We start from the raw sequence: 25,603 nt of genomic DNA on the forward strand, positions 1-25,603 counted from the left end.
AGATGTTCATCATACTGCTTTATAAGAAAATAATATTGACATTTTTGTTAATCTTAAGGTTTCACAGTTTTAATTATCAAAATGGGTTGGAAAACACTAGATGACATTGTCTAATCTCATTTATTGTTAACTAAACATTGAGTTAAATGTCAACATATCAAGTGGAAAAATATCTACTGAAACACTGCAGAGAACACTCTTTTGATTGACTCAGTTTGAAGCTATCAACACTGGAAACATAACTTACAAAAAACGTATATAAAATATTAACCAAAGAACAATTTTTAAAAATATTAAGGGCGGTAAAATTAATTGTACACTACTGTATACTTAAAAAAACGCAATTACCCAATTGAATATAGCAAAAGAAAAACATTTAGGTTAGGCTAAATTTAAGTTTAATGTTTCTTTTGAGCCTATTCATGGGAGGGGATAGTTTACAACACATTAGGGATCATTTACATGACAATTCTTGTATATTGGAACAGCTGTATCTTTGCTTCCTTAGATGTCTGTATTTCAGAATATAATTTCTGAGTAAGTTTCAAATTTTTTTTTAACTGTAATATTTGTCTGAATCTTACATGATTATCTATATTATCAGTCTGTTTTGGTGGCTCAGACACTGGTGAGAACCCGTAAAACGAAGTATATTAATGTCGCCACTTAAAACATATTGGTACGGGTATTCTTTCAACAGTAGACTCCCTCTTATCTGGACTCCTCGGGACCGAGGCCAGTCCGGATAACGGTTTTTCCGGTTAAGCTGACATCCCAAAAAACTCGTTAAAACGGACCGTTTACTGTGATATTTGGCTTAAATTTAGGAGAGCATTGTATTTAGACATGTCATCACTGGTCTCAAATCTTTCCCACGAGAACAGTCGTTTCAGTACCGCTCATGACCAGCCAATATAGTCCGGTTAAACTAATGTGCTGATAAAAATTTTCCGGTCAAAGAGATGTCATTTCCGTCGAGTGTAGTCCAGTTAAACCGATGTCCGGTTAAAAGGTGTCCAGATAAGAGGGAGTCTACTGTACTGTGTACCTATATAAAAAAGGTATGTAATAAGGAGTCAGAAAGTTATATATAATTATGTCACTGTTTAAGTAACCCCTACCTAGAGATTAAATTATTGAGTTGACATTGTGTCATACTGTATTAAAATAAATGACATTACTTTATAACTCTCCGCAAGGAATGGGCCTTCACGAGACGTTTGTTGATAGCAAAAAACTGAGTGTACAAGCCACATCTTTGGGAAACATTCAGATAGTAAAGATGAACATAGATTTTATCAATTTGTCCAGAGAAAACATTCAGGAATATCATTAAACTAGTCATGATCAGCTTGCTTGTGGCAATATGTACATTAAAATTAGAATGTAACCTAATATACACAATCCATCTGTACATGTTATAATACAGCCGACCCTGGTCAGAATATAATAGAAATAGTATAAACGAAATTCACCATGACAGTAATTTAACATTAGTCCCTGAATTTTATTATTATGTGTTATAATAAAAATGCAGATCAATTAAGAAATCAGAATATTGGGTATTTATTTAACAATTATGTAGTCTACAGCGTTTTTAATTCAACTAAAACCAAAATGCACAGGTTGTATTGCATCAACATGACAAATGAATTACTTGGTAGGCCAAGTTGAAGGTTTCATTTATGTAACTGATTTTATTGGTAATTAGTAATTACCAGCAAATATTCATAGCAATTGATACTTTAAAAGAAACAAAAATAATCTTTGGTCCTGATAAGGCAAGGAAACAACTGTATTTTTACCTAGTGGTGACAAAACCATTACTCCAATATTGATTGATTTACTTAAAGTAATTCTACAATAATTCTATAGTATAATTCCATTTTGAGTAGGTTCAAGTACATTTTTTTATCAACACAATACTACTACAAAATAATGCTATCACTAAAATACATTATTTTAAATATACAAAATATAAAAACTTTCCTTGGCGGAAACTAAAGCGGTTAGTTTTTAATAACTTCAACTTAATAAAAATCACAGCCTCTTAAATAAAATATGTCTGCTTTTACAATATAAAAAGTATTTAAACATGGGTTCTTAAAATTATAATTATGTAGATTTCAAAGATATTAATTTTAACTAATGCTTGTTATAATTTTACAATCAAATACACTGAAACGTATTAAATAGTTGTATACAGTATAATTAATTATAATAGGCAAAAAAATGAGTTTACTTCTTGTCAATATTAAATTCGTAAATAAAAACAATAACTCATTTTGATTGATGGACAAGTAGTGTGTTAAAAAGAAACTATATATAGTAATATTTTTGAATGGTCTGTTCTCAGAATTATTATTGAATAAATTCAAATAAATATTATCCATCCAAACTCAACTCACAACAATGCTGGGCATAGAATTAATTATACGAAAGGCGTAGATTTTATGACTTACTATGGACTACATTATTACAGTACCAGAAATACTGATTATTACTTTGGCAACCATTTCTAGGGGTGGGGTGTCTCTTCTTAGCATTAATTGCAAAACTTATACATGTTTTAGCCCAAATTGTTTTATTACAGGGATACAGAGTTTTGATTTCAGGAGACAAGGTCTCATACTAAATATTTTGACTTATGTATTATGGGTAAATTATTTCTGTAAAAATACCCAGGTGAACGTGGTTGTGAAATATGGGCGTTGAACAAGTAAACATACATTACACAAATTCTAACAAAAACTGTAAAAACAAATTATACAGATTATATGAAAGCCCTAATTAACCAGACAAATTGTATACTGCAATAAACTTTAAAAACTCTGTATATGACATAATTCGAGGATACAATCCTTAAACTTGTATTTTTGTCAATGCACATTTCGTGTGTATTTTATAGTATACCCTACAAATAAGGTTTAAACTACAGTAAAACTAAAATGCCCTAAATGTAAAGTTAAAACCTGCATTATTAAATCACATTTCCAGAGAGCTGGAGATATCTACAATCACTTATGTATATCATCAATGTACAACACGTAGAATCGCCAAGTCACTACAAACAGTCATAGTTTCATGATCGTATGAAAAAGAAAGTAAAAAAATCTTAGTACCAAGTCAGTTTAGATTACCCTAATATTTACAGTTATAAATAAAACTAAACAGATCAGCCATGCAAGTCAGTAATAACATTATATCACATGTTTTTTTATCCTCAATGTTCAACCAAACTTTTTTCAAATTAGTGTCCCAGGCACACTTTACTATACAATACAAACTTTTGGATGAAAATAGACGTGATTATAATGTTGCTATAAATCAATCATATTTTGCCAATACGTACTGGCCACTATGTCACTTTGTATTTTCACAAGTTTTACATAATTAAGTATGAGTTTGTAGGAGGCGTTGACGCCATTAGTAAACTCATCCAGGCGGAGGGATGACATTGTCGGGCATGGGAACTCCCAATCTCTCTAGGTCCCGCAGAGGTGCGAACGGCCTCTTGGGCCACACTCGGAAGGACTTGAGCATCGTAGCATCTCGCTGCATCTCCTCCAGCTGCTGCACCATGGGGTACAGCTTCTGTTCGATCCACTCAGCGACTGTGTAGGCGTCGTACACCTCCGACAGCGCATCCTTGACTGAGCGGATCAGGGTGGTGAGAGAGTGGTACAGTCTCGGCTGGTCTGCCAACAACTCGTCTATCCTTAGAGGACTGGTGAAGTTGGTCCTCACGTTGTAAGCAGTCATCCAACCCTTGCTCTGTCTCACCTGTGCACAAATAAAACAAGTAAACATCAATAAAAAGCAAATACACATTCATAAAGTAAATTATTCCAGAAAATTCTACAGGAGCAGTGTATTGTCAGGGATATCCACATCACTCAAAACTCACCGAAACATAAAGTTCGTTGACTTCACGCTCCAGACCATTAAGCCTGTAGAGCAGCTTGAAGAAGCTGTGTCCGGGGAAAGCACAGCGTGAGAACTGGTCCCAGAGGAAGGGGTCGTTGTTGAGGTTGAGAAAGACACCTCGGTCCTGCTGAGGTTGCGGACCAAAGACTCCACAACTCAGCCCAGAGCTCAGTCTGGCCCGGAGACTTTGGTTGAAGTAGCCGTGACTGGTAGCCAACAGATTCACAGCCAGGGACGGCACAGCTGAGGGCATCAGCTCACACAGCACGGCAAAGTGGTCATACCTGCGCAGATAACAAAAGTTAAAAAATCTATAGGTTATTGAATGTCAATAACAATTAATAATAATCAATTTGTTAAAAATAATTTAAGAAACTGTTGCCATAAATTGTGTATAGTATTCTATTATTGTGGAAAGGATAAAGCCCGACCAAAGGACTTAATTTATATCTTGGTTTGGCAAGAAAATAGAATACCTAACTAACAATGCTGATAAATCAGTATAAAAAAACTAAATACAAAACCAGCACCCTTCTTTATATCTTAGCTCAATACAAGACCTGTTTTACAGATTTCTTCAAGCTAGGCCTGAAGGGTTGCAGCATTTTCACATAGATTGGTGATTGGGGGATTTGAGCCCTGGACTCCGGGGACCAAAGGCCTGCAATCTAAGCTTGCTCCTCTCTGTAAATATTTGATGAATACCAATAAAACAAAATATCTTAAGCCCAAGGCTAATGAAACAGAAAAAATACCTCTGCCAGCCGGTGACGGCAATCCCTTGGAATCCCCCCTTAAACTTTGGTCCCTCCGCAGCCATTACTTGCAGCCATCGCAGGTTGTTCTCCAAGTGACGTTTTACATTGGGAACATACAATGTCTCTCCAAACGCTCCCTTGAATGCACTTGCGGCCCAGACCCGTGGGAACATTGCTGCGTACTTCTCCCACACACTGGTCGGGACGAACCTGTACACATCCTCTGCGTACACCCACACCTGTACAAGGGGCAAGGTATATCATGTCAAGTTAAGTCAAGGAATTAGAAATATGTTATGAATTTATTAAGGGTGTTTTACTTTTATGTATTCAATTTTTGGAAGTTTTACCCAAAGTAAGTACCTACAATAAGTTTGAGTTTTCTTTTGTTTAAAACAGTGTCAGATCGGAGGGGAGTGGTTAAGAATGACAGTAATGCACAGCACAGCTAATCATAGAAAATTAAGGTAAATCCTCTACAATCTACACTTATATTTTATGTGATCGGTGAGGTATTGATCTATACGTTAATGTTCGTTCTAGAAAATACATCAAGAAACACATCTTTGATGGTGAGAAATGCAGTGGTGAGAGAGATATTTACATGGTATACTAGCTAGTATTGGGAACAAATGTTGTGTTTTGTGGGTTTTGTGGCCTCTGCAGACTTCCTGGCACATGATGGCCCCCAAGCCGAGCAAATCAAAAATATGAATAACTTGCAATTATTACCAGATTTTGTAAAAGAAAATAGTTCCTATTTTGAAATGGGTATACATGCTGATAATTGGTTATGATTAGTGTCCCAGGATCACTTGTTGAATAAAATTGTTTATATTACCTGTCCATCAATGACCCTATTATCGTCTTAGGCGACCTGTTTGGGATTAAAATCCCATCATCAGGCGGTTATAATGTCATATCACTCAAATTGTGTTTCGTGTTTTATGTGTGTGTTTTTGTGATTACCGAAGACCTCAATTTGAGTGATATGACATTTTAACCGCCTGATGAAGGGATTTTAATCCCGAAACCAGTCACCTAAGACGACAATAGGATCATTGGCGGAGAGGTAATACAGACCATTTTATGATAATTACTGTTATTGTTGCTCTTTGACTAAAAATATGACTAAAAAAAGCAAAAAGTGTAATAATTCTTTTAATTATTATGATCAGTTATAAACAATGTCTGTAGAACTTAAGTGCAAAAACAAATGTAAGAAAACTATTATGAGTGTGGCAACTATTCTAGATTCTGAGTGTGAAAAGCTGCCCAACAGCCAAGCAGAGATGAGAGAGACCAAAATACATAAACAAACGAAGCTTCAAGTTCAAGTTAACACTATACCTTCTAAATGATGAGATCATGTAATACACAATTTACTCTCAAAAAGGTATTTCCTTTAAAAATATAACTTAAAGAGGGGCCCCAAAACCATTATGCTAGGACACACCTGTATTGTTGGCACCAGCATAATCATTTGATGTAACCTACTAACAGTTTTGATTGTGCTTACCATTGGTTCTACAAGTTCGCCTATCTTGGACTGTTCCATGCTGATGGGAGGCAGGTGACGTAACATATCGTCCCACACCAGAGGCACGACATTGGTGTACTTGGACCTCACGTAGCGTGCGACCTTTGTCACGTGCGTCAGGAACAGATTGTCACGAGTCTGGGTGCGACAGCGAGAACATTCACCCATTTGGAAAACTTCATCACAGCCTATATGGATGAACCGAATGTTATTGTGTACAGCCATAACCTGTAAAAGAAACATTGTTAGTACATAATTATTTTGAGGCTCAATATAAATGTATTCTGAAATTATCTTTTTTATCACACATGAACAACATGTAAAAATTTTCAATATTGCATTCCCCAGTTTCACATTGAAAATGTTTTTTTTTTTTTCAGTGTAAACACTTATGTTTTTCCCAGTTTATTGAATTGTTAAAATGACAATTCGTGTTGAGGCTGTGACAAATCTGTTGATGGAGAGCTCTTCTGAATGCCCTATGCACCCAGAGGAGATAACTGCAAGTCAAGTCAATCAGTGAACAATCTGTATCAGCATTGCACTGAAGAGAAAACCCAACCAGGTCTCTCCAGTTGGACTTCAGACTTGCCAACTTAGTGTACACTTGTGAACAGAGGAACTGATTACTCTGTAGATTGTGCATTACAGAGAGGGGTAGACTATCAATGAAGCTTTGTGTTTGTGGCTGATAAACTGTAGTGAACAAACTATTTTGAAAATTGGTTTTGTGATTGGTCACCAGAGCTGCTTGATATAATATATATTTGTATGTTCATCGGACATGGAAAGATGGATAATGTTACATATGATTATGGCTTGAGAAAAGTCGAGCCATTCACTACAAATACGAGTCAGAGCCAGGACGGAAAATCTGGTACAATTACAAATTTTGGTTTGAGTGATCAACAAAACTACTGCATTCTCCAGCTAGATAAACCAGTGGACATTACTTGTGATACTCTAGGCTTTCGGCTATTATAAATTAAATTGTTGTTTCAAAATTGTTAACAAAGCTTTTGAGATAAAATTAAATTGTTTCCAAAAAACTTAGCTGTGCATTTACAAACACCATCTTGTCTACAAGTTGGTTGTTCCCTTGTTTTTCAACTTTAAAAGCCAAAGTTTGATAAAGCACTATGTAAAATCCTTATTTAGTCAATTTAATTCTATTCATTGGATTCACAAAATATCACATACTGATACCAAGTGTTTCACTCTAATCAAAGTTGTGCACTTGATTGGATAAGCGCATGAAGGCTTGATAAGAAATGACATCTAAGTAACATGTTCCCCGACATTCAATGCTTGTATACAGAGTGAAAGCTGAGAAGATACTTCATTAGTCTATTTAAGGTATAAAAAATACTCAACAAATTAATTGAAACTGACAAAAAATTTAAAATGATAAGAGCATGGAGTTTATTTCCATTACGTAAATATTAGACATGGTCACTATCACAGACCATTGCTTCCTTTCCTGTTAAGATAAAATTATCAGTTTAGGACAACAAGTACTGACTGGCAAACACTGATTGATATGGTACTTGCATAACATCATGGTGTCATAATTAGCCCTCGTGCTACTGCATTTGGAGTTTATAAAAGTACAAAATGAAAAAAATAATGAAAGTACTTATTTTATATTATAAGAATAAAATTACCAATCTAAGCTAATAAATAAAATATTACATTAAGCACAGAGTTTTGAATAACATTTCAAAGCAAAGAAAACTGCAAAATAAACATTCAATTTTAGACTTAGTGGCGATCCTTAACAAAGATAACTTGTTGTTACATTTAATTAAATAAGACATTTTCCTTGTTTCTTCAAAGGATCTCATTGTATCAAATTGCAAGAAACCAAGCGGTTTTTGTTACACAAAATGTTTTGTACTAAGAACCCTATCTTCCTTTATTTAATGTTTATATTTCCTTAGGATTATTATTATATTTTATATTCTACATCACTAAATTAAGTTGAATGGTGAAAATGATTTCAAATTATTAAGTGCTAGATTAAAAAAATTGTTTATCACATAGTTTGTTTTTTAAATAAAGAATCATATATACAGGGTGGTAAAAAAGTCCCTGGACAGTTAAATATTTTAAAAAATAATGAAGATAGAGCTACAATACTTGGTACAAAGTTACAGGGCATAAAACTCTATTTTAACACATATTCAGTGATCCAATAACTCTTCAGGAGGACGGCCCACAAGGAGTTGGAAGAAAATCTTAAATGGAAGCATAGGTCAATATGCACATCAAAGTAAAGGTCTTTTTTAGTAAAATACAATGCCGCAAACCGCACTTCAAAAGGTTGATCCTGCGCAAAATGGCAGATGTTCAAAGATTTCTTGAATCCGCCATTTTGAATCTTTGAACGACTGCCATTTTTTACTCAGGCATTTTTTTGAGCTTGAATTTACGGCATTGTAATCTACAAGTGAAGACCTTTAATTTTATGTGCATATCGACCTATTTTTACGTTAACAATTTTCTTCCGATTCCTAGGGCTGTGCCCCCTGAGGAGAAAGCGTATAATAGCAATGTTAATTAAATGAATCTTTGAACATCTGCCATTTTGCGCTGGATCAACCTTTTGAAGTGCGGTTTGCGGCATTGTATTCTATTAAAAATGACCTTTAATTTGATGTGCATATTGACCTATGCTTCCATTTAAGATTTTCTTCCGACTCCTTGTGGGCCGTCCCCCTGAAGAGTTATTGGATCACTGAATATGTGTTAAAATAGAGTTTTATGCCCTGTAACTTTGTACCAAGTATTGTAGCTCTATCTTCATTATTTTTTAAAATATTTAACTGTCCAGGGACTTTTTTACCACCCTGTATGTATAAGAATGTATATAAAGACATTGTTAAAGTTTCAAACAAAAAAGGCTGTAGACCTCTGTTCATAAGATTAGGTATTTTAGCTGTCAGGAGCCCGTACATATGTGAAATGGTTAAACTTCTAAATAACAATCTGCAGTTTTTAAAAGTTTAAATTTACTCATAAATATTTCACATGCCGGAAACAGTTATATTAATTCCCACCACATAGACTCACACTTTTTGAATATACAAAAAAAAAACATGAAAAAATGTTTACCAACCACCAAAAAATATACTCTTAAAAAACTGTAAAAATAAAAAAATTGAATGAACAATATCAGTTCTTTTTTTAAGCAAAATCAATGGATGACAGCCTACAATCAATTGTAAATAGGTATCTACTAATTCTACTAAGAAGCCATGACTTTTGGAAAATATCTCTAATATCCTTTGAAAATACTACACAATCTTTAAGAACACATTGTGTACATAATGTACAAACACAACTTGTAATGGTCTAATGGTAGAGGGGCAAATAATGACCAATAGCAGCCTACAACGGAGATAATATTGATGTTATTTTTAAAATTGTAAATGATTGAGCCAAATTGTGTATAGACATGCAATACTGCATTAAACACAGGCTGTGGCTTCCAGGTATCAGAGGAAGGCAAATTATCTCTAGATTTATGGCTTTTACAAGACTGGTGTTTTTATAAAGAGCTATGTTTTTATATTGCTTTGATCAAAGCCCAATCCATTTTTGATTTAGTTCTACCTTTTTTTATATTTCCTTCACTGCTTTAAGACAATAATCATATTCGTTATAATGTATAAAAGTTGTCAGCGGAAACATACTCATTAAGGATAAGTAAAGATTGCAAAATGCCTAATCAGAAGTGAAACTCAAAAAGAATTCCTTTGTCCCATTAACAGAGATAAATGTTATCTCCATTTTAAACCCTTATAATGACACAATCTAATATACTCTATTAACTGTGTGAATATTAATACTGTACAATATTTGGAAAAAACAAATAAGCTGAATGTGTAAGTCATACTTGAATGAGTCCTTAGTAATCAGTAGCAATGAACAGCCCCTTAATCATTTACTGCAATATGTTAATCTTCTTATACTTAAAAAAGTCAAATACCACCGACTCACTGATCACTATATCTCAAAAACTACAAGCCATAAAACTCAGGAATTGACATGGAGGTTCCAATCAACCTCTAGGTGTGCAATAATAACTTAAGTGTTTTCAAGAAATTGCATCAGGGCTCTGCCCGAATGGCTTTTAAACTTTTTTTATTTAAATTTTTGTGAGCGAAGCAACAACGGGTTTGCTAGTACTACATACTAAATCAGAATCTATGTGATATATGTCTGAATGTATGTACAAGCAATGTATTGATATATTGGAGGCATACAAGCTATGCATATTGTGTGCATTCACGATTCACATTGGCTGTGGACATGTCTAATATGCATACCTGAGCTGAACACTAATCAGGGCTTGGCAAACTCATCATCATGCATAACAACTAACATATACCCACACTACTGAATGGCTTTGACAGTGTTGCTGGGCTGTTTTAATGTAAGAGATATTACAATTAACTCATGATCCAAAGCAAACAAAATATTGCAAATAATAATGGAAATCCTCCACATAATAAAACAGAATCGCTCTGAGAAGTAGTAATGATGTTGAATTCATGTGGAACAAATGCATAATCAAAGAAACTTTTAGAATTTGTCATACCATCAAAGTATGCAATTTAGAAACAAAAAGGGAAAGAACCAAAGATGTAATAGTCAGTTTATCTTATGTTGGGGTTGAATGGAGTTTGCTAAGTTAAAATACAATTCTGAAACCCCAGTTAACCACAATATTAGATTGGCACATTCCTCCATAATTGTCTTACCACTTAACACACATAACTGGTTACACTAAATTTTCACTATAAACTGTAGGTCCCTTATTTGCCATTAGCTGTATGGGCTATTAATTAACAGCTGTGTCTAAGGAATATGTCGGCCTTAGTCACTAACAAGACTACAAGATCGCGCCACTCATCCTACACTCATCTCCATTCATACTTGGCTTAAAATACCTACTTTGTATGGTTGCCATTTCAAAGAAAAGTATTCAAGTATTAATTAAACTGCAATAATTCATCTTTATACTAAAAACAAGTTATTCAAAACAATAATAAGCTTACCATTATGATTATTACTGATGAAAGTAATACTCGATTCAGTAAAATTCAGATTGTAAATGAAGTTAATATAATGGTTGGAAGACAAGAGCCATGGCAGGTGTTGATAATCAGCCAATGGCACCAGCTGCTTCATCAATCATTCATGAACCATCCCTTTGTGTTAAGTTTTTTTAAACTTAGTAATATTTTGTCCAGACACATATTACTAGACATTACGGATTTGCCTGGTAATGCATTGGTATTTTATTAAAATTGCAACCAAAAACATAAAAAATAATATTTTTATCTATTAAATTTTTAAAATATAGAATTACAGTATACGTAAGTTTCCATTTTGAATGGAAGAATCACTAATTTCACTTCTGAGATAAAGTAGTTTCTTTCAAAATGTTGAGGGCTCGTACCAATCCTTCTTGCATGCTAGCAATACACCTTAATAGTTAACTTTTGCTCTTAACAGATGTATTGAAATAATAATATAAATGTAATTTTAGGCTAAGCTATCAAAACTACTCCACATTCTATTAGGCAACAAAAATGTTCTATAAATAACTCAGCAAGTCTGCCAATGGTTTGTGGTAGCGCATCTATTCTGTGATGAGAAACTATTCTCAAATAAAATATGACTATTAAAAGATAATTTTAAAAAGTAATAACACATTTCTATTGTACATTACTACAATACACTGAGTTAGACAACCCAACTGTGACTGTTTTAATGTGTAATATGAGTATCAGGGAATATATAGCTTGGCTGAAACACAGAAGTAATCAAATCACACTTTATCTGTACAAATCACATTATGATGTACCATTGTTGTTTGAGAACATATTGTGTTTGTTCAGTTATTGTGTTGTTAATAACTGTTGCATTTAACTAAGTATAGTCTTTGACTTTGACTATGCATAATACTAAACTGGACATGCCATTCCCCCACTATAATTAATCTAACAAAAAACCACTAAGTGGTAATACTTTCCCCGCCAAGTCAGCAATCCAAAAAAGATAATAAATCATTGTTTTTTTCCGCCAAGAAAAACAATGTAATGTATGGCTTGTTAAATACTTCAAAACATCAATGGCATCTTTGCAATGGCAAAAGTTTACTGTTAATTTATTTTCTGTAGTAAAATTACATCATTTTGTTGGTTTCTACTTTTATTTTTTATTTTTAAAATCACCAAGTTTGGCACCTTGGCGGCAGACTTTTGCTTGGTTTTTTCATTAAAGTTACGTTTGAGGATAATTTCATAAATCAACTTCTCTAATTAATTAGTCCAACTAACTAAGTATAATAATTTCGAGGTAATCAGTAAATATAAAACCATCATTATTATGATTTTATGAAATGTGGCTCAAATAAGGTCTTTTTTTAAAAATAAGCTATCACCTAGCAATGTACTAATGGGAGAGATACTTGCTCAATGAAACTAATTTTATGGTATTTTTTAAAGTGATCGAGCAAAAGTCTGCCGCCAAGTTGCCAAACTTGGTGATTTAAAAATAAAAAATAAAAGTAGAAACCAACAAAATGATGTAATTTTACTACAGAAAATAAATTAACAGTAAACTTTTGCCATTGCAAAGATGCCATTGATGTTTTGAAGTATTTAACAAGCCATACATTACATTGTTTTTCTTGGCGGAAAAAAACAATGATTTATTATCTTTTTTGGATTGCTGACTTGGCGGGGAAAGTATTACCACTTAGTGGTTTTTTGTTAGATTTTATTTATTTTTGTAGAAAATTAACAGTTAAAATAAAAATTCTATTTTCTTTGAAAAAAAAAATTAAAATAAATTTTATTAGTAACAAAGTAATAACTGCTGCCTCTACTGTTCTGTTAATAACAGCATGTACAGATTCTTTGAACCAATGGGCCATCTTTGGTTTGATATTTGTTCATCATTGGCTGTTGTCCAACCTGAAGCTGTCTTCATGGTACAAGTGTAATGGCCTCGTGATATTGTATCTCCGTGATGAAAGATTGCTGCTGTAGGTCTGTATGTTTTAGTACCTATAGTCACTTGAGCACTTGGGACTCCTGCTATGTTTGTTGTGGTAATCTTTTGTAAGTTGTTGTTGAATATTAAAAACTGTAAGAGAACACAGCGGTTTGACTTCGTGACGTGTACTTTGCCCAGGCTCGATCCTCGTTGGCCGCATTCAGCATTACTGCACACATAATCCAACAAGGGCTCCCAGTGGTCGTTCATCGTAAGGCTTAACAGATTTCGTAGTGTTACTTTACCAGCCACCACGGGGATTCTGATTATATTGCCTGTCTCCTCTTGCCCTGTGAATGTGTAATGACAGTGCTGGCATTTTGTGGTTTTCACCGTGCTGTATGAGATGGCTTCTATAATGCCCTTGTTGGTCTCCAATAAGTCCAGCAAGAACAAAGCACAGTCTTGCTGCTCTGTCAGGGTATATGTATTGTTGTTAGGGAGGTTTCTTAAAATCACTGTATCTAAAACAACCTCCGAGGGAGACACTTCGTAATCATGAAGATGTTGTTTTAACTGAGGACAAATTAGTTCCGAGTTCTTTATTATCTCTCTGATGTACGGAACAGAATACAGCATCTGAACTGCAACATTCGCATAACATGACACACGATCATTGTTCTTAAACCCTCTTAATGCTAAGCTAAAGTTGACTGAACTCTCGATCTTCCGGTAGTCTTTGCAGAGGGTACTGGTTTTGTACTCTCATCCTGCACTTTTTCGACATTTTTGGTCTGGCATCACTTCCTGTCTCTCACATAAGGAGCCGAAGAGGAGTCACAACTTGTGTTGTAAAGTGGAAGATCAGATTTGTACTTCTGCCTTAGTCTGTTGTATTCGAGAATGGCGGATTTCTGAGGCTTCACATCTCTTGGGTTAAAGTTAATAAGATGAAGCCCTTCTAATGAAGTCACTCGTGACAAGGCAACATATGATTGGCCACATGTAAATATGGACTCCCCAATATCAATTATTACGCTATTTAAGCTGAGGCCCTGGCATTTGTGAATTGTAACCGCATAGGACATTGATATCGGGAATTGCTCTCGATACACAAATGCGTTATCCATCACTTGAAACTTGACGTTTACTCGCTGTAGGTGATGGGTAATGCCACAATCAAAGTTAATTGTCACTGAGTCTACATCATCAGAATTGTCTGTATTAAACCTCAACCCCGTTACTGTTCCTATGGCGGAGTTAACTAGCCCCACAGTGACATCAATGTTTCTGCGCAACATAACTTTAGCACCAACCTTAATAGGAATAATTTTCTCCATACCAGCCGTTCTGCTGCAGTCAGAGTTGTAAGATGACAGTATCTTTTTAACTTTGTTTTGTTGACGAGGTAGACAGTCAACTGAGTCTTTTGCAACCAAGTTAACGACAGGACCGCTTATTCTATTGACCATTTCATCATTTATTATGGAGCATTGGTAACCAGTTGAACAAAGGCACACAGAATTGTTGGGTAAAGCAGACAAGTAATCTCCTAGTAGAGAAAGGTTTTCCGAAGCAGTTTTTCCATTAAGATGTATTTTCTTGCTTTCAATTAGACGGATGTCCTCAACGGTCATATTGCCTACTCTGACTTTGCTTAACACATCAGCAAACTTAGAATCTTGAGCTTGTCGCATGTTTGTAGTAAGTTCATCATAAGAGAACTGTTCAGACCAGATGTTAACACAAGACAGAGAGCCAACAAAAGAACTAAGTTTGCCACTGTCAAGTTCAATGAATGGGGAGTCTTCATGTACTGGTGGAAGTTGCAAAAGGTCTCCAAAGAGCAGTATATGTTTTTTACCAAACCAGCCGTTACTTTGGTCTGAGGTGTTGAATATTTCACACAATCTGAGATTTATGTACATCAATGTTAGATTAGAGACCATGGACACTTCGTCTATTATGAAGAGCACCACATCTTTCAGGTTGGATCTCAACATTTTTAAAACATCATCAGTAAGAGCTTTGTACTTTGGAGTTTTTCCATGCTCAACTGGCAGCTGAAACACTTTGTAGATCGTAGAACCATTGATGTTGTAAGCACTTAGTCCTGTGGGAGCTGATATTGATGTGGAGGCTTGAAGACATTTTTTAGTCCAAGAGCTGATAGTTTTGATGAGAAAACTCTTACCAGTACCTCCCACACCACTTACAAAATGTCTCAGATATTTATCTGTCCCATCAGAGTTTGCAACAGCTCGTTTGACATAATCAAACACTCTCTTTTGGTCATCGTTGAGTTTTTGGTATTTTGTCTCAAACGGCTCGTCATTGGGAGCCCAATTGCTGTCCCTGGCAGGCTGGGATGCGGGTACAGGTTCATTAAAGGGCTGAAAGGCTATATTGGATGGATCAGCAACCTCTCCTTCTTCTGCATTGATCTCTTCAACTCGGTTTTGAATTTTGTCTCTTGCATTCTCCGATGCCGCAATTATGTCTTTTAAACGTTTGTCATATTTGAAGGCTTGAGTGAGAAGTGTCTGCTTGGCCATAAAAGCATCTGTGTATGTTTCATGAGACTCTTTCAGCTCATCAGTTGATCTCCAACAAAGAAACATAAGAAGTAATGCATGGTAGTATTTTTCAGGATCCTGAGTGGGGCTGTACTTATAGTGATTCAGTAAGCATGGTCTGACTCTTTTAGTGAGGAATTTGCCTGAATTCAACTTATGCACTTCACGGTCGCCTTTAGGTGGTTGAGCAGCTATATCGTACCATCTCACAAAGTCGTATAAGTTCATATCTTCAAGTTCATCTGGTCTAGTTGGGTAGTGGTCGTCAACCCACGACTCGTAGAATATGTTCGTCGAACTTGGGTCCATATTTCGTATCTTGTCGATTTTTTGTAGTCTTTTGCGTCTGGTCATGCCTACATCTAACCATCTTATTGTTGTCTCCGGGTCCGTGCCGTACAATGGAATGCCCAACAGTGTGTCACTGGCTTCTAAAGAACCACACTCACGGTTGTTTAAAGCTCTAAGGCCAACGTTAAACAGTCTACTAGCTAATGATTTTGTAGAATTAATCTCTGTAAAAACTTGTCCAGCATGACTTTGTTCACTTTTGGTAGTGTACTTTGTGACATACCAATGTAGGATAGAAGTGCTTTCACCTACATACTGGATGTCCACGTTTCCATTCCAAGCTAGCAACACGGCCGGGTTGTAGTCATTGACAAAGCTTTCTCTTGGTGTTCTGGGTAGGTCATAAAGACGTGACTTAGACTTGAGAGCTTTTCTGCCAGCTACAGACTCGACAACGTCACGCAGAACAAGATTCCCTGTGATAGGCCGGGGAAACCCGAAACGACAAGCCTTACGAAACCCGGTTTTGGTTTTCTTTGTCCGCATACAGTACGAGTTGTGGTGATGCATTTGGTAACTTGTAACTCTGTTGTTGAGAGTAGGGGAAACGGATGCATTTGGAACCTTGCAAGTAATGTACTTAAGGATAAAGTCGGCTACTTCTGCGTTGCTGGACGTCCCCATTACAGGAGCATTTTCAACCCACAGAAGAAGATGGAAATGTTGGAGACCTCTGCTTTGGTATTCTCGCCTGTAGAAGTAGTGACTTACTTTTCCTAAAGGAGCAGCATCAGAGACAATAAAATCCAACATTGCCTTGAACTTTATATGGATAAACCTTGACGCACTGATAGGATCCATAGCCACAAGTTCACTAGTTTGTTTTTTTTCTGCGCCTGGAACACTCCGGTTTACTTCCCTAATGAACAATGCCATGTCATCCCAGTTCCAATCGCTTGGGCTTATGGTTAAAAACCATGTAGCTGGTCCATAATGCTGGGCCATGCAATTGACATCATTTCTAGGCTGTATCCAGTACTGGCTAGTGTTCCTGAGTTTGGAGAATACTGATGTCAGGTTCCCCTCTAATTCTCCCGATGCAAGGTTGTTCAAACAGTCTCTAGCACTAAGAGAGCCACTGAATCCAGTGACGTTGAGCTTGTGAAATACTCCTTGTCTTAACTGCCGAAGGTTTGCATCGTGCAGCAAATAAAAAAGGTAGCCTACTGCTGATTCAGTCTGAACTGAGAATGCTTTGAAAGCAACCGACATTTGATAAATTCAGCAGAATTGAGTTTGGTTTCTCTGGAATGAAACTGGCCAAATTTACCTTCGGGATACAAATCAGGGAAACAAAGCACGTCAATCTCTTTGTTTTCATGACTAATCGGAGGTTCATTCACTTTCAGCATCTTATAGAGCTCGGTGTCATCACTATAAGATTTTGACTCATGAAGAGCGTGGATTGTATAGTGAGACTCTTCTGAATCCCATTCCTCGTGAGTTACCTGAGTTAATATAGCACGTCTATGTAGTATTTCCTGAGGTGGCAGTTCGTTTTGATGGGTAGATTGAAACAAATTTGTGTCATCATTAAGGTTGAAGAGTCCTTCTGGATCTGTAGGTAGTACGATGCTACCATAATGAGCGTTGTTTTTCTTTAAGAAAATTAAGGCTGCGTGTACCTTATCCACACTAACCAACATTTGCCAAACTTTCTTTGCTTTGGTCGGTACCCCTCTGACCAAAACGTACAGCTCGTGGTTTGGATTCAGAGGGTCACTTGGTTTGGGCAATTTTTGCAGGGTTTCTTGAAGGGGTAGTGGCAAATGAAAACTTCTTCCAACGACTTTAGAAATTTGTTGCTGAGCTCGACTTGTTCTTTTCCCAACTGTGTTCATTTTTGTAACAACCTGAAATGCTTTGGCTCTCTGAATTAAAACTTTTTCATAACTGTTAAGGCAAGTTAGCTCTTTCGGCTGCGCACAAACATAGAGATCGTTAAGAATGCAAGTAGGAGGCATCTGACCTTTCCTTAGTTTTTCGAGGCAGCCCCGACAAATCCATCCTGTTTTGCACTCTTCTTTCTTTATGTCTTTTATTCTTTTCCATATGTGTCCTACAATTTGATTTTTTAGGTTTTTCAAAAGGCTTACTTGCTGCTTACTAAACAACTTATCGCATGAGACACAGGGAAACACTGGCGTTTCAGAAGAACGCTTCTCCAATGCCTCAAATGCTTTTTGATATTTTTCGAACAACTGAGACTCAGATTCAGGGACCTTGCTTTCACTTGTGTCATCTGTAAGAAAGGCTTTTGTTTGCTCTTTAAATTCCCTTTCTATCGAAAACAACACGTTCACCTGCACGTTAAGAATACCATTTTTAATTAGCATAATCTTCTTAGTTATTTTCAACAGTCGGTAAATTTTGGAGACAAGACTACGAATTGCAGGAAAGTGAGGATAGATTGTTCTCAGAAAAGGAAGTTTCGAAACACATGCTCCTGAGTAACAGTCCAAAGAGTGAGGATGAACACCTACACGAGATGATACACCACTTTGACATGAGTGCTCTCCCATGCTGACAATAAGCTTAGAACCTTTAGTGAGAGAGCTGGCAACTATTTCATTGTAAAGAGATTTAAGTTGCTCTAAGTGGTCAGGCTCAATGAAGCACATATCTGAGTTGCATTTCCACTGTTTCTTTGGAGAACTATGAGCTGTGCTGGGCTCATTACCAACAGTTATTTGTTTACCAGGAAACACTCTATACGTAAACTCCCACAAATAAGGCTCCGACGTGGAAACATGAAGACTGTGCCCACACAACGCCTCAACATTGTCTTCAAACGTGCTTGTTGCAGATAGCTTAGCAAGAGACTCTTTAGCACGATTTTGCAGGCTAACAAATAGCTTAAGGAAATTGTTTTTGTAATTTTTATAAGCATGCAACACCCATTTCAAGAGCTCTTTAGCCCTTAGCAACCTTTTAGTATAACCTTGCTCAAGTATTTTCTTTGCTATAAGTCTGGCTATTTTCTCACAATTTATTTTCCCCAAGAAAATATGTGAAGCTGCAACAGTTTTTTTAATTTTCCTTTTTGCATTTTGTAATGATTTTCTTTTCCCATCAGATCTATTTCTAAAAAAAAAGCGTCTGCTTTGATAGGCTGCACACTTTCGCACCCTTTCGTGAAAAACCTTAAGTTTATATCGCAAGCGAAAGTGGCCAGGGTGTTTTGCACAAAGTACTTTGTAACGTCTCCTGCGATTAGATTGTTTCATTTCTTGTTTTGCACCGTAGTTTAAACGTTGTTTAGCTTTATAATATTCTGGATCAGTAGAGTATTTCTGACGCACTCTAGCCTTGTGTGGCTCAGGATCAGTAGAATACTGCTGACGCTTCCTAGTCTTGTGTGGCTCAGGATCAGTAGAATACTGCTGACGCTTCCTAGCCTTGTGTGGCTCAGGATCAGTAGAATACTGCTGACGCACTCTAGTCTTGTGTGGCTCAGGATCAGTAGAATACTGCTGACGCTTCCTAGCCTTGTGTGGCTCAGGATTAGCAGAATATTGCTGCCGCAACCTAGCTCTGTGAGGTTCAGGATTAGCACTGTACTGCACACTTTTTCTTAACCTCTTAGTTTCAATATTAGCTAGATAACGTTTTCTGGCTTTGGATTTTTCTCCTTTAACATGTTCAAGGTACCAAGCTTTAGAAGTAGAACTCTTATTAGTGGATTGTATGCTAGCTTCTTCTGTTTTTCTTTTTTTTATAGCAGGGGCGTTTTCTAAATACCATTCTTGTTTTCTTTTTCTTGCCAGTCTTTCTTTAGAAGGCATACTGATGTTAGATTAGAAAGAAAGTAAATGCAATTAAAACATGGACGTGGTATCTTACCAAATGATCCTAAGAAATGTTCTCAATCATCTCAATGTTCTTGAACTAGATCTCTTCACTAAACATAAACAATGCTGCTCTTTTTGTAAAAATAAACAAGACATCAAATTTTTTTTATTTACAGCTGGTAATTAAAAATGGTTATAAATAGTTTGGGTGAAATATATAGACCACGGCACAACTACATCTCATTTCATTTCAATAATATTGTTTGTGTAGAACTAAATTCTACATTTTTTGGTCTTATCTGCTATAAACCAATTAAAAACTTTTTGACACACCTACCAAAATTACTATTTAACAAAAATTGCTACGTTGGAAGTTTTTGAAAACATGTGTTAAACGTATAGTCAACAGGGTGGTTGTTTCTATTTATGATTTTGTCAAGAATATGTTTATTTTAAACTAAACACACACTTTGAAACTGTATAATCTAGTCATCATCCATTAATATAGGTTCTGTGTCTGGGGCTGTAAATTCAGCAATGTTCATCTTGAACAACATAAAATGCGTTGGTGTTACATAAGTGTTCTGATAATTAAACCCGTATATCTAAAGACTAGTGTAAATTGAGCCCTTATTATAGAAGTAAAAATGTAATCAAACAGTTTAGGTTTGTTGGAAATAGCATAAGGCAAAACGAATATTGAAAAACTAATTAATCCTATATTTACATTTTAATTGCTGGTTTAACATACGTAAAGTGACTTTCCCGATTCTTTTATTTGTTTTAGTGTATCAAAACATAAAACAAACCTTAGTACTAGTACTAAGTTTCAAGTTACTAGGTTTCATATGTTTTGATAAGTAGTATTAAACTGTTAAAAATGACGAACTGCTGTACCAGTGTACCATCGGTACACTGCATTTTTCAATGGAAAGTATCGGGGAATATCACTGCTCTAAGTAATTTTATATAGTAAGTAGTTCAAATCATTCGGTATACCTGAAAAAATACTTTATGAAAGTTTTAAAATAATTTTTCAGCTGTTCCTATGAATTTCTCTAACATTTAAATTAATTGAGATTTAATCGCAGCTGGTCCTTCTTTTGTTTTGATTTTAATCCCATGTTATTTAAATGGGCCAAAATCGTACTTTGAGGGCTTGCCAAGGGTTTATGGTTCAACTCACCGACTTGAGACCCTCAAAAGGCACATCTACACGTTAAGGGCTTTCAAACAACATAAAGAACATTAAAATTGAGCCAGTGGTTTGGGCTGTAGGTCCGTCAACATTCAAGGAGAAGGAGAAGGAGGAGAAGGAGAACACGGAAAATTTGTGAATTTTCAAACTAGTTTTTCTTGGCTCAAACACAACAGTTTTTTAAATTCTTTTTTTTATTTTGTTGAGGATGAGTGCCCCTATCCAATAGATGAACAATTATTTTAATAGCTTTTGTTTCTTCAGAGCTATAGACGAGTGAAAAAGCCACTTTGTCACGTCAAGTATATATACACTGCAGCAGCTGTGTACCGCTGGGGGACTTGGCGGGGCGGAACGCTGCCGCGTTCCTTAATTGTTCTTTGTTGTGTGTAGCAGAAACATTGTAGCAGATGTACACATGTTTGGACATTTTTATGTCCATTTTTCTATTATTTGTTTATATAATTTTAGTTTTCATTTCATGTCTTACTTTACGTTTAATAAATCCTAACTCTAGGTAATTATATTATTCATCAATCTACGACGCTATATTGTACATTCTCATTGACATTTCTAAGTTAAAGTGTACTGTATCCAGTTTTTTTAATGAAAATGAACAAGGTTGTATTGAGCCTTAGACGAAGTGAACTGCTTCTGTAGTCAATTGTTTTGTGACGGTGTACTAACTCTTCAACCAAGCCAAACTAAAAGGTTAACTTATCGTAAACTTGTATATTTTAAGCTATTATAGTGTATGAATTTAAGAGAGAAAATAGAATTTTGACTGTAGCTCAATCTGTGAGTGGCTTATACATATACAACTAAGCCCTATTTTAAATATAGATTTCTGAAAGTCAATAGTATTCAGTCACCTGATCAATCATGTGATAAACAAAATCAACTGAAGCGTTCAGAGACGGACAGAGGGCCTGAGGAGAATCTGGTACTTCCCGCAGACCGGAGAACTCTTTGTGCTTGAGTGCAAACTCAACATGTCCAAAGGTTTGGACCAGTGGAATGATCTCAAGGTGGACGGATCTTGCAGCCTCCACGATCTCATCGACATCGCGACGTGTGTAGGCGTTGGTGGCAGCGAGGGGAGACAGGGTGTCGGACCAGGGGAACATATCCTCCCACTCCAGCAACACACCCGTGGCACCCATCTCTCTGGCCAGGGCCAACAACCGCTTGAGGTACGACACCTGCAGACACGCAACTGGGTAAACATACTGGACAGGAATCATATCACTAGGAAGGAGGGATATTAAACATTGACAAAATTTTTTTTCTGAAAATGCTAGAAATTCTATTGATGTAAAACATTTTAAGTGCGATCGAAGATAAAAGTGTTTGTTTAATTAATTGGCTCTGTAGGATTTGTCTGTTTGTCTTTGTATCCAGAGTATTCATGATTTTGTAATGTTTGTATTTCTGAAATGTTAACTGAAGTGTCAAAGTAAATTGCTTGAAATCATTTGTTATTATTAGGATCACTAAGGCAAAGTACAATGTAAGGTACCTTGGGAGGAGCTCCCTTGAGGTCCAGGTGTATCAGTCTCTGCGGAGGAACATAGTTGAACTTTGCATCCAAGCCTGAGTATATGAGGTTATTGCCATAACTGATGTCTCCATTGGCAGAGTCCACCAGCTCTGCACCCTCCATCCTCAAGGCTGCCCCTGTATCAGCACTTTATTATAATCAACCACGTCCACAATGTCACTGTATATGACAATGACATACAGCTAAGGTCCTTATTAAACAGGATGAATCACACAGAATCAAATCATTCTAAATTGTACAATTTCTTTCTTTCGACTAATCATAAAGCTATGTCCATGCCGGGACATTTGTTTGTGAATCATGTTTACTGACTGTTTCCCAAATAAATGGCATTTGCCAGCGGGGTAATTGAACTAATTTAAACGGTTTGTAAATTTGTATGTTGCCTAACATTCAAATGTTGAGAAACTTTGGTTTTTAAAAATAAAATAATTAAAATGTGTAGAAAGGTACCTGTGACAGGCAAGTTTGCCACAAACTGCACACTGTTGGCATGGGCGTCATTGCCCAAGTCATCCATCTGGGGGGCTGGAGGAACGTCTACCACCTCCTTGGCAACATTGTACTGTAGACACAGTACTATCAGTGCCAGTGCCATGGCCGCCCCTAGTAGTGTGGACTTGCGCCTCCATACTGTCAGCCTCAGCCGTCCAGCGTACGACCCTGCCAGCTTCATCTCAGTGTGCCTCTGTAACATACATAGTACTATCAGTGCCAGTGCCATGGCCGCCCCTAGTAGTGTGGACTTGCGCCTCCATACTGTCAGCCTCAGCCGTCCAGCGTACGACCCTGCCAGCTTCATCTCAGTGTGCCTCTGTAACATACATAGTACTATCAGTGCCAGTGCCATGGCCGCCCCTAGTAGTGTGGACTTGCGCCTCCATACTGTCAGCCTCAGCCGTCCAGCGTACGACCCTGCCAGCTTCATCTCAGTGTGCCTCTGTAACATACATAGTACTATCAGTGCCAGTGCCATGGCCGCCCCTAGTAGTGTGGACTTGCGCCTCCATACTGTCAGCCTCAGCCGTCCAGCGTACGACCCTGCCAGCTTCATCTCAGTGTGCCTCTGTAACATACATAGTACTATCAGTGCCAGTGCCATGGCCGCCCCTAGTAGTGTGGACTTGCGCCTCCATACTGTCAGCCTCAGCCGTCCAGCGTACGACCCTGCCAGCTTCATCTCAGTGTGCCTCTGTAACATACATAGTACTATCAGTGCCAGTGCCATGGCCGCCCCTAGTAGTGTGGACTTGCGCCTCCATACTGTCAGCCTCAGCCGTCCAGCGTACGACCCTGCCAGCTTCATCTCAGTGTGCCTCTGTAACATACATAGTACTATCAGTGCCAGTGCCATGGCCGCTCCTAGTAGTGTGGACTTGCGCCTCCATACTGTCAGCCTCAGGCGTCCAGCGTACGACCCTGCCAGCTTCATCTCAGTGTGCCTCTGTAACATACACAGTACTATCAGTGCCAGTGCCATGGCCGCTCCTAGTAGTGTGGACTTGCGCCTCCATACTGTCAGCCTCAGCCGTCCAGCGTACGACCCTGCCAGCTTCATCTCAGTGTGCCTCTGTAACATACACAGTACTATCAGTGCCAGTGCCATGGCCGCCCCTAGTAGTGTGGACTTGCGCCTCCATACTGTCAGCCTCAGCCGTCCAGCGTACGACCCTGCCAGCTTCATCTCAGTGTGCCTCTGTAACATACATAGTACTATCAGTGCCAGTGCCATGGCCGCTCCTAGTAGTGTGGACTTGCGCCTCCATACTGTCAGCCTCAGCCGTCCAGCGTACGACCCTGCCAGCTTCATCTCAGTGTGCCTCTGTAACATACATAGTACTATCAGTGCCAGTGCCATGGCCGCCCCTAGTAGTGTGGACTTGCGCCTCCATACTGTCAGCCTCAGCCGTCCAGCGTACGACCCTGCCAGCTTCATCTCAGTGTGCCTCTGTAACATACACAGTACTATCAGTGCCAGTGCCATGGCCGCCCCTAGTAGTGTGGACTTGCGCCTCCATACTGTCAGCCTCAGCCGTCCAGCGTACGACCCTGCCAGCTTCATCTCAGTGTGCCTCTGTAACATACACAGTACTATCAGTGCCAGTGCCATGGCCGCCCCTAGTAGTGTGGACTTGCGCCTCCATACTGTCAGCCTCAGCCGTCCAGCGTACGACCCTGCCAGCTTCATCTCAGTGTGCCTCTGTAACATACACAGTACTATCAGTGCCAGTGCCATGGCCGCCCCTAGTAGTGTGGACTTGCGCCTCCATACTGTCAGCCTCAGCCGTCCAGCGTACGACCCTGCCAGCTTCATCTCAGTGTGCCTCTGTAACATACACAGTACTATCAGTGCCAGTGCCATGGCCGCTCCTAGTAGTGTGGACTTGCGCCTCCATACTGTCAGCCTCAGCCGTCCAGCGTACGACCCTGCCAGCTTCATCTCAGTGTGCCTCTGTAACATACACAGTACTATCAGTGCCAGTGCCATGGCCGCCCCTAGTAGTGTGGACTTGCGCCTCCATACTGTCAGCCTCAGCCGTCCAGCGTACGACCCTGCCAGCTTCATCTCAGTGTGCCTCTGTAACATACACAGTACTATCAGTGCCAGTGCCATGGCCGCTCCTAGTAGTGTGGACTTGCGCCTCCATACTGTCAGCCTCAGCCGTCCAGCGTACGACCCTGCCAGCTTCATCTCAGTGTGCCTCTGTAACATACACAGTACTATCAGTGCCAGTGCCATGGCCGCCCCTAGTAGTGTGGACTTGCGCCTCCATACTGTCAGCCTCAGCCGTCCAGCGTACGACCCTGCCAGCTTCATCTCAGTGTGCCTCTGTAACATACATAGTACTATCAGTGCCAGTGCCATGGCCGCTCCTAGTAGTGTGGACTT

The 25,603-nt window shown here is 37.9% G+C and overlaps 1 protein-coding gene across 1 annotated transcript; it reads right to left on the reverse strand.

Annotated features, from left to right (window-relative positions):
- Positions 1-106: 106 nt before the first annotated feature.
- Positions 107-23,397, reverse strand: LOC128988067 (hexosaminidase D-like). Its single transcript, XM_054409260.1, has 7 exons — positions 23,167-23,397; positions 22,672-22,829; positions 22,025-22,354; positions 6,205-6,453; positions 4,683-4,924; positions 3,908-4,211; positions 107-3,783 (listed from the first exon to the last, which is right to left on the reverse strand). Exons 1-7 carry the CDS (start codon positions 23,387-23,389, stop codon positions 3,436-3,438), a joined length of 1,854 nt encoding a protein of 617 aa, XP_054265235.1. The 5' UTR covers positions 23,390-23,397; the 3' UTR covers positions 107-3,435.
- Between the last annotated feature and the right edge of the window lie 2,206 nt (positions 23,398-25,603).

This window comes from Macrosteles quadrilineatus, unplaced genomic scaffold, assembly GCF_028750875.1.
Source record: "Macrosteles quadrilineatus isolate MER2022 unplaced genomic scaffold, UCM_ALF_1.0 Scaffold_1__1_contigs__length_201487025, whole genome shotgun sequence".
NCBI lineage: Eukaryota > Metazoa > Arthropoda > Insecta > Hemiptera > Cicadellidae > Macrosteles > Macrosteles quadrilineatus.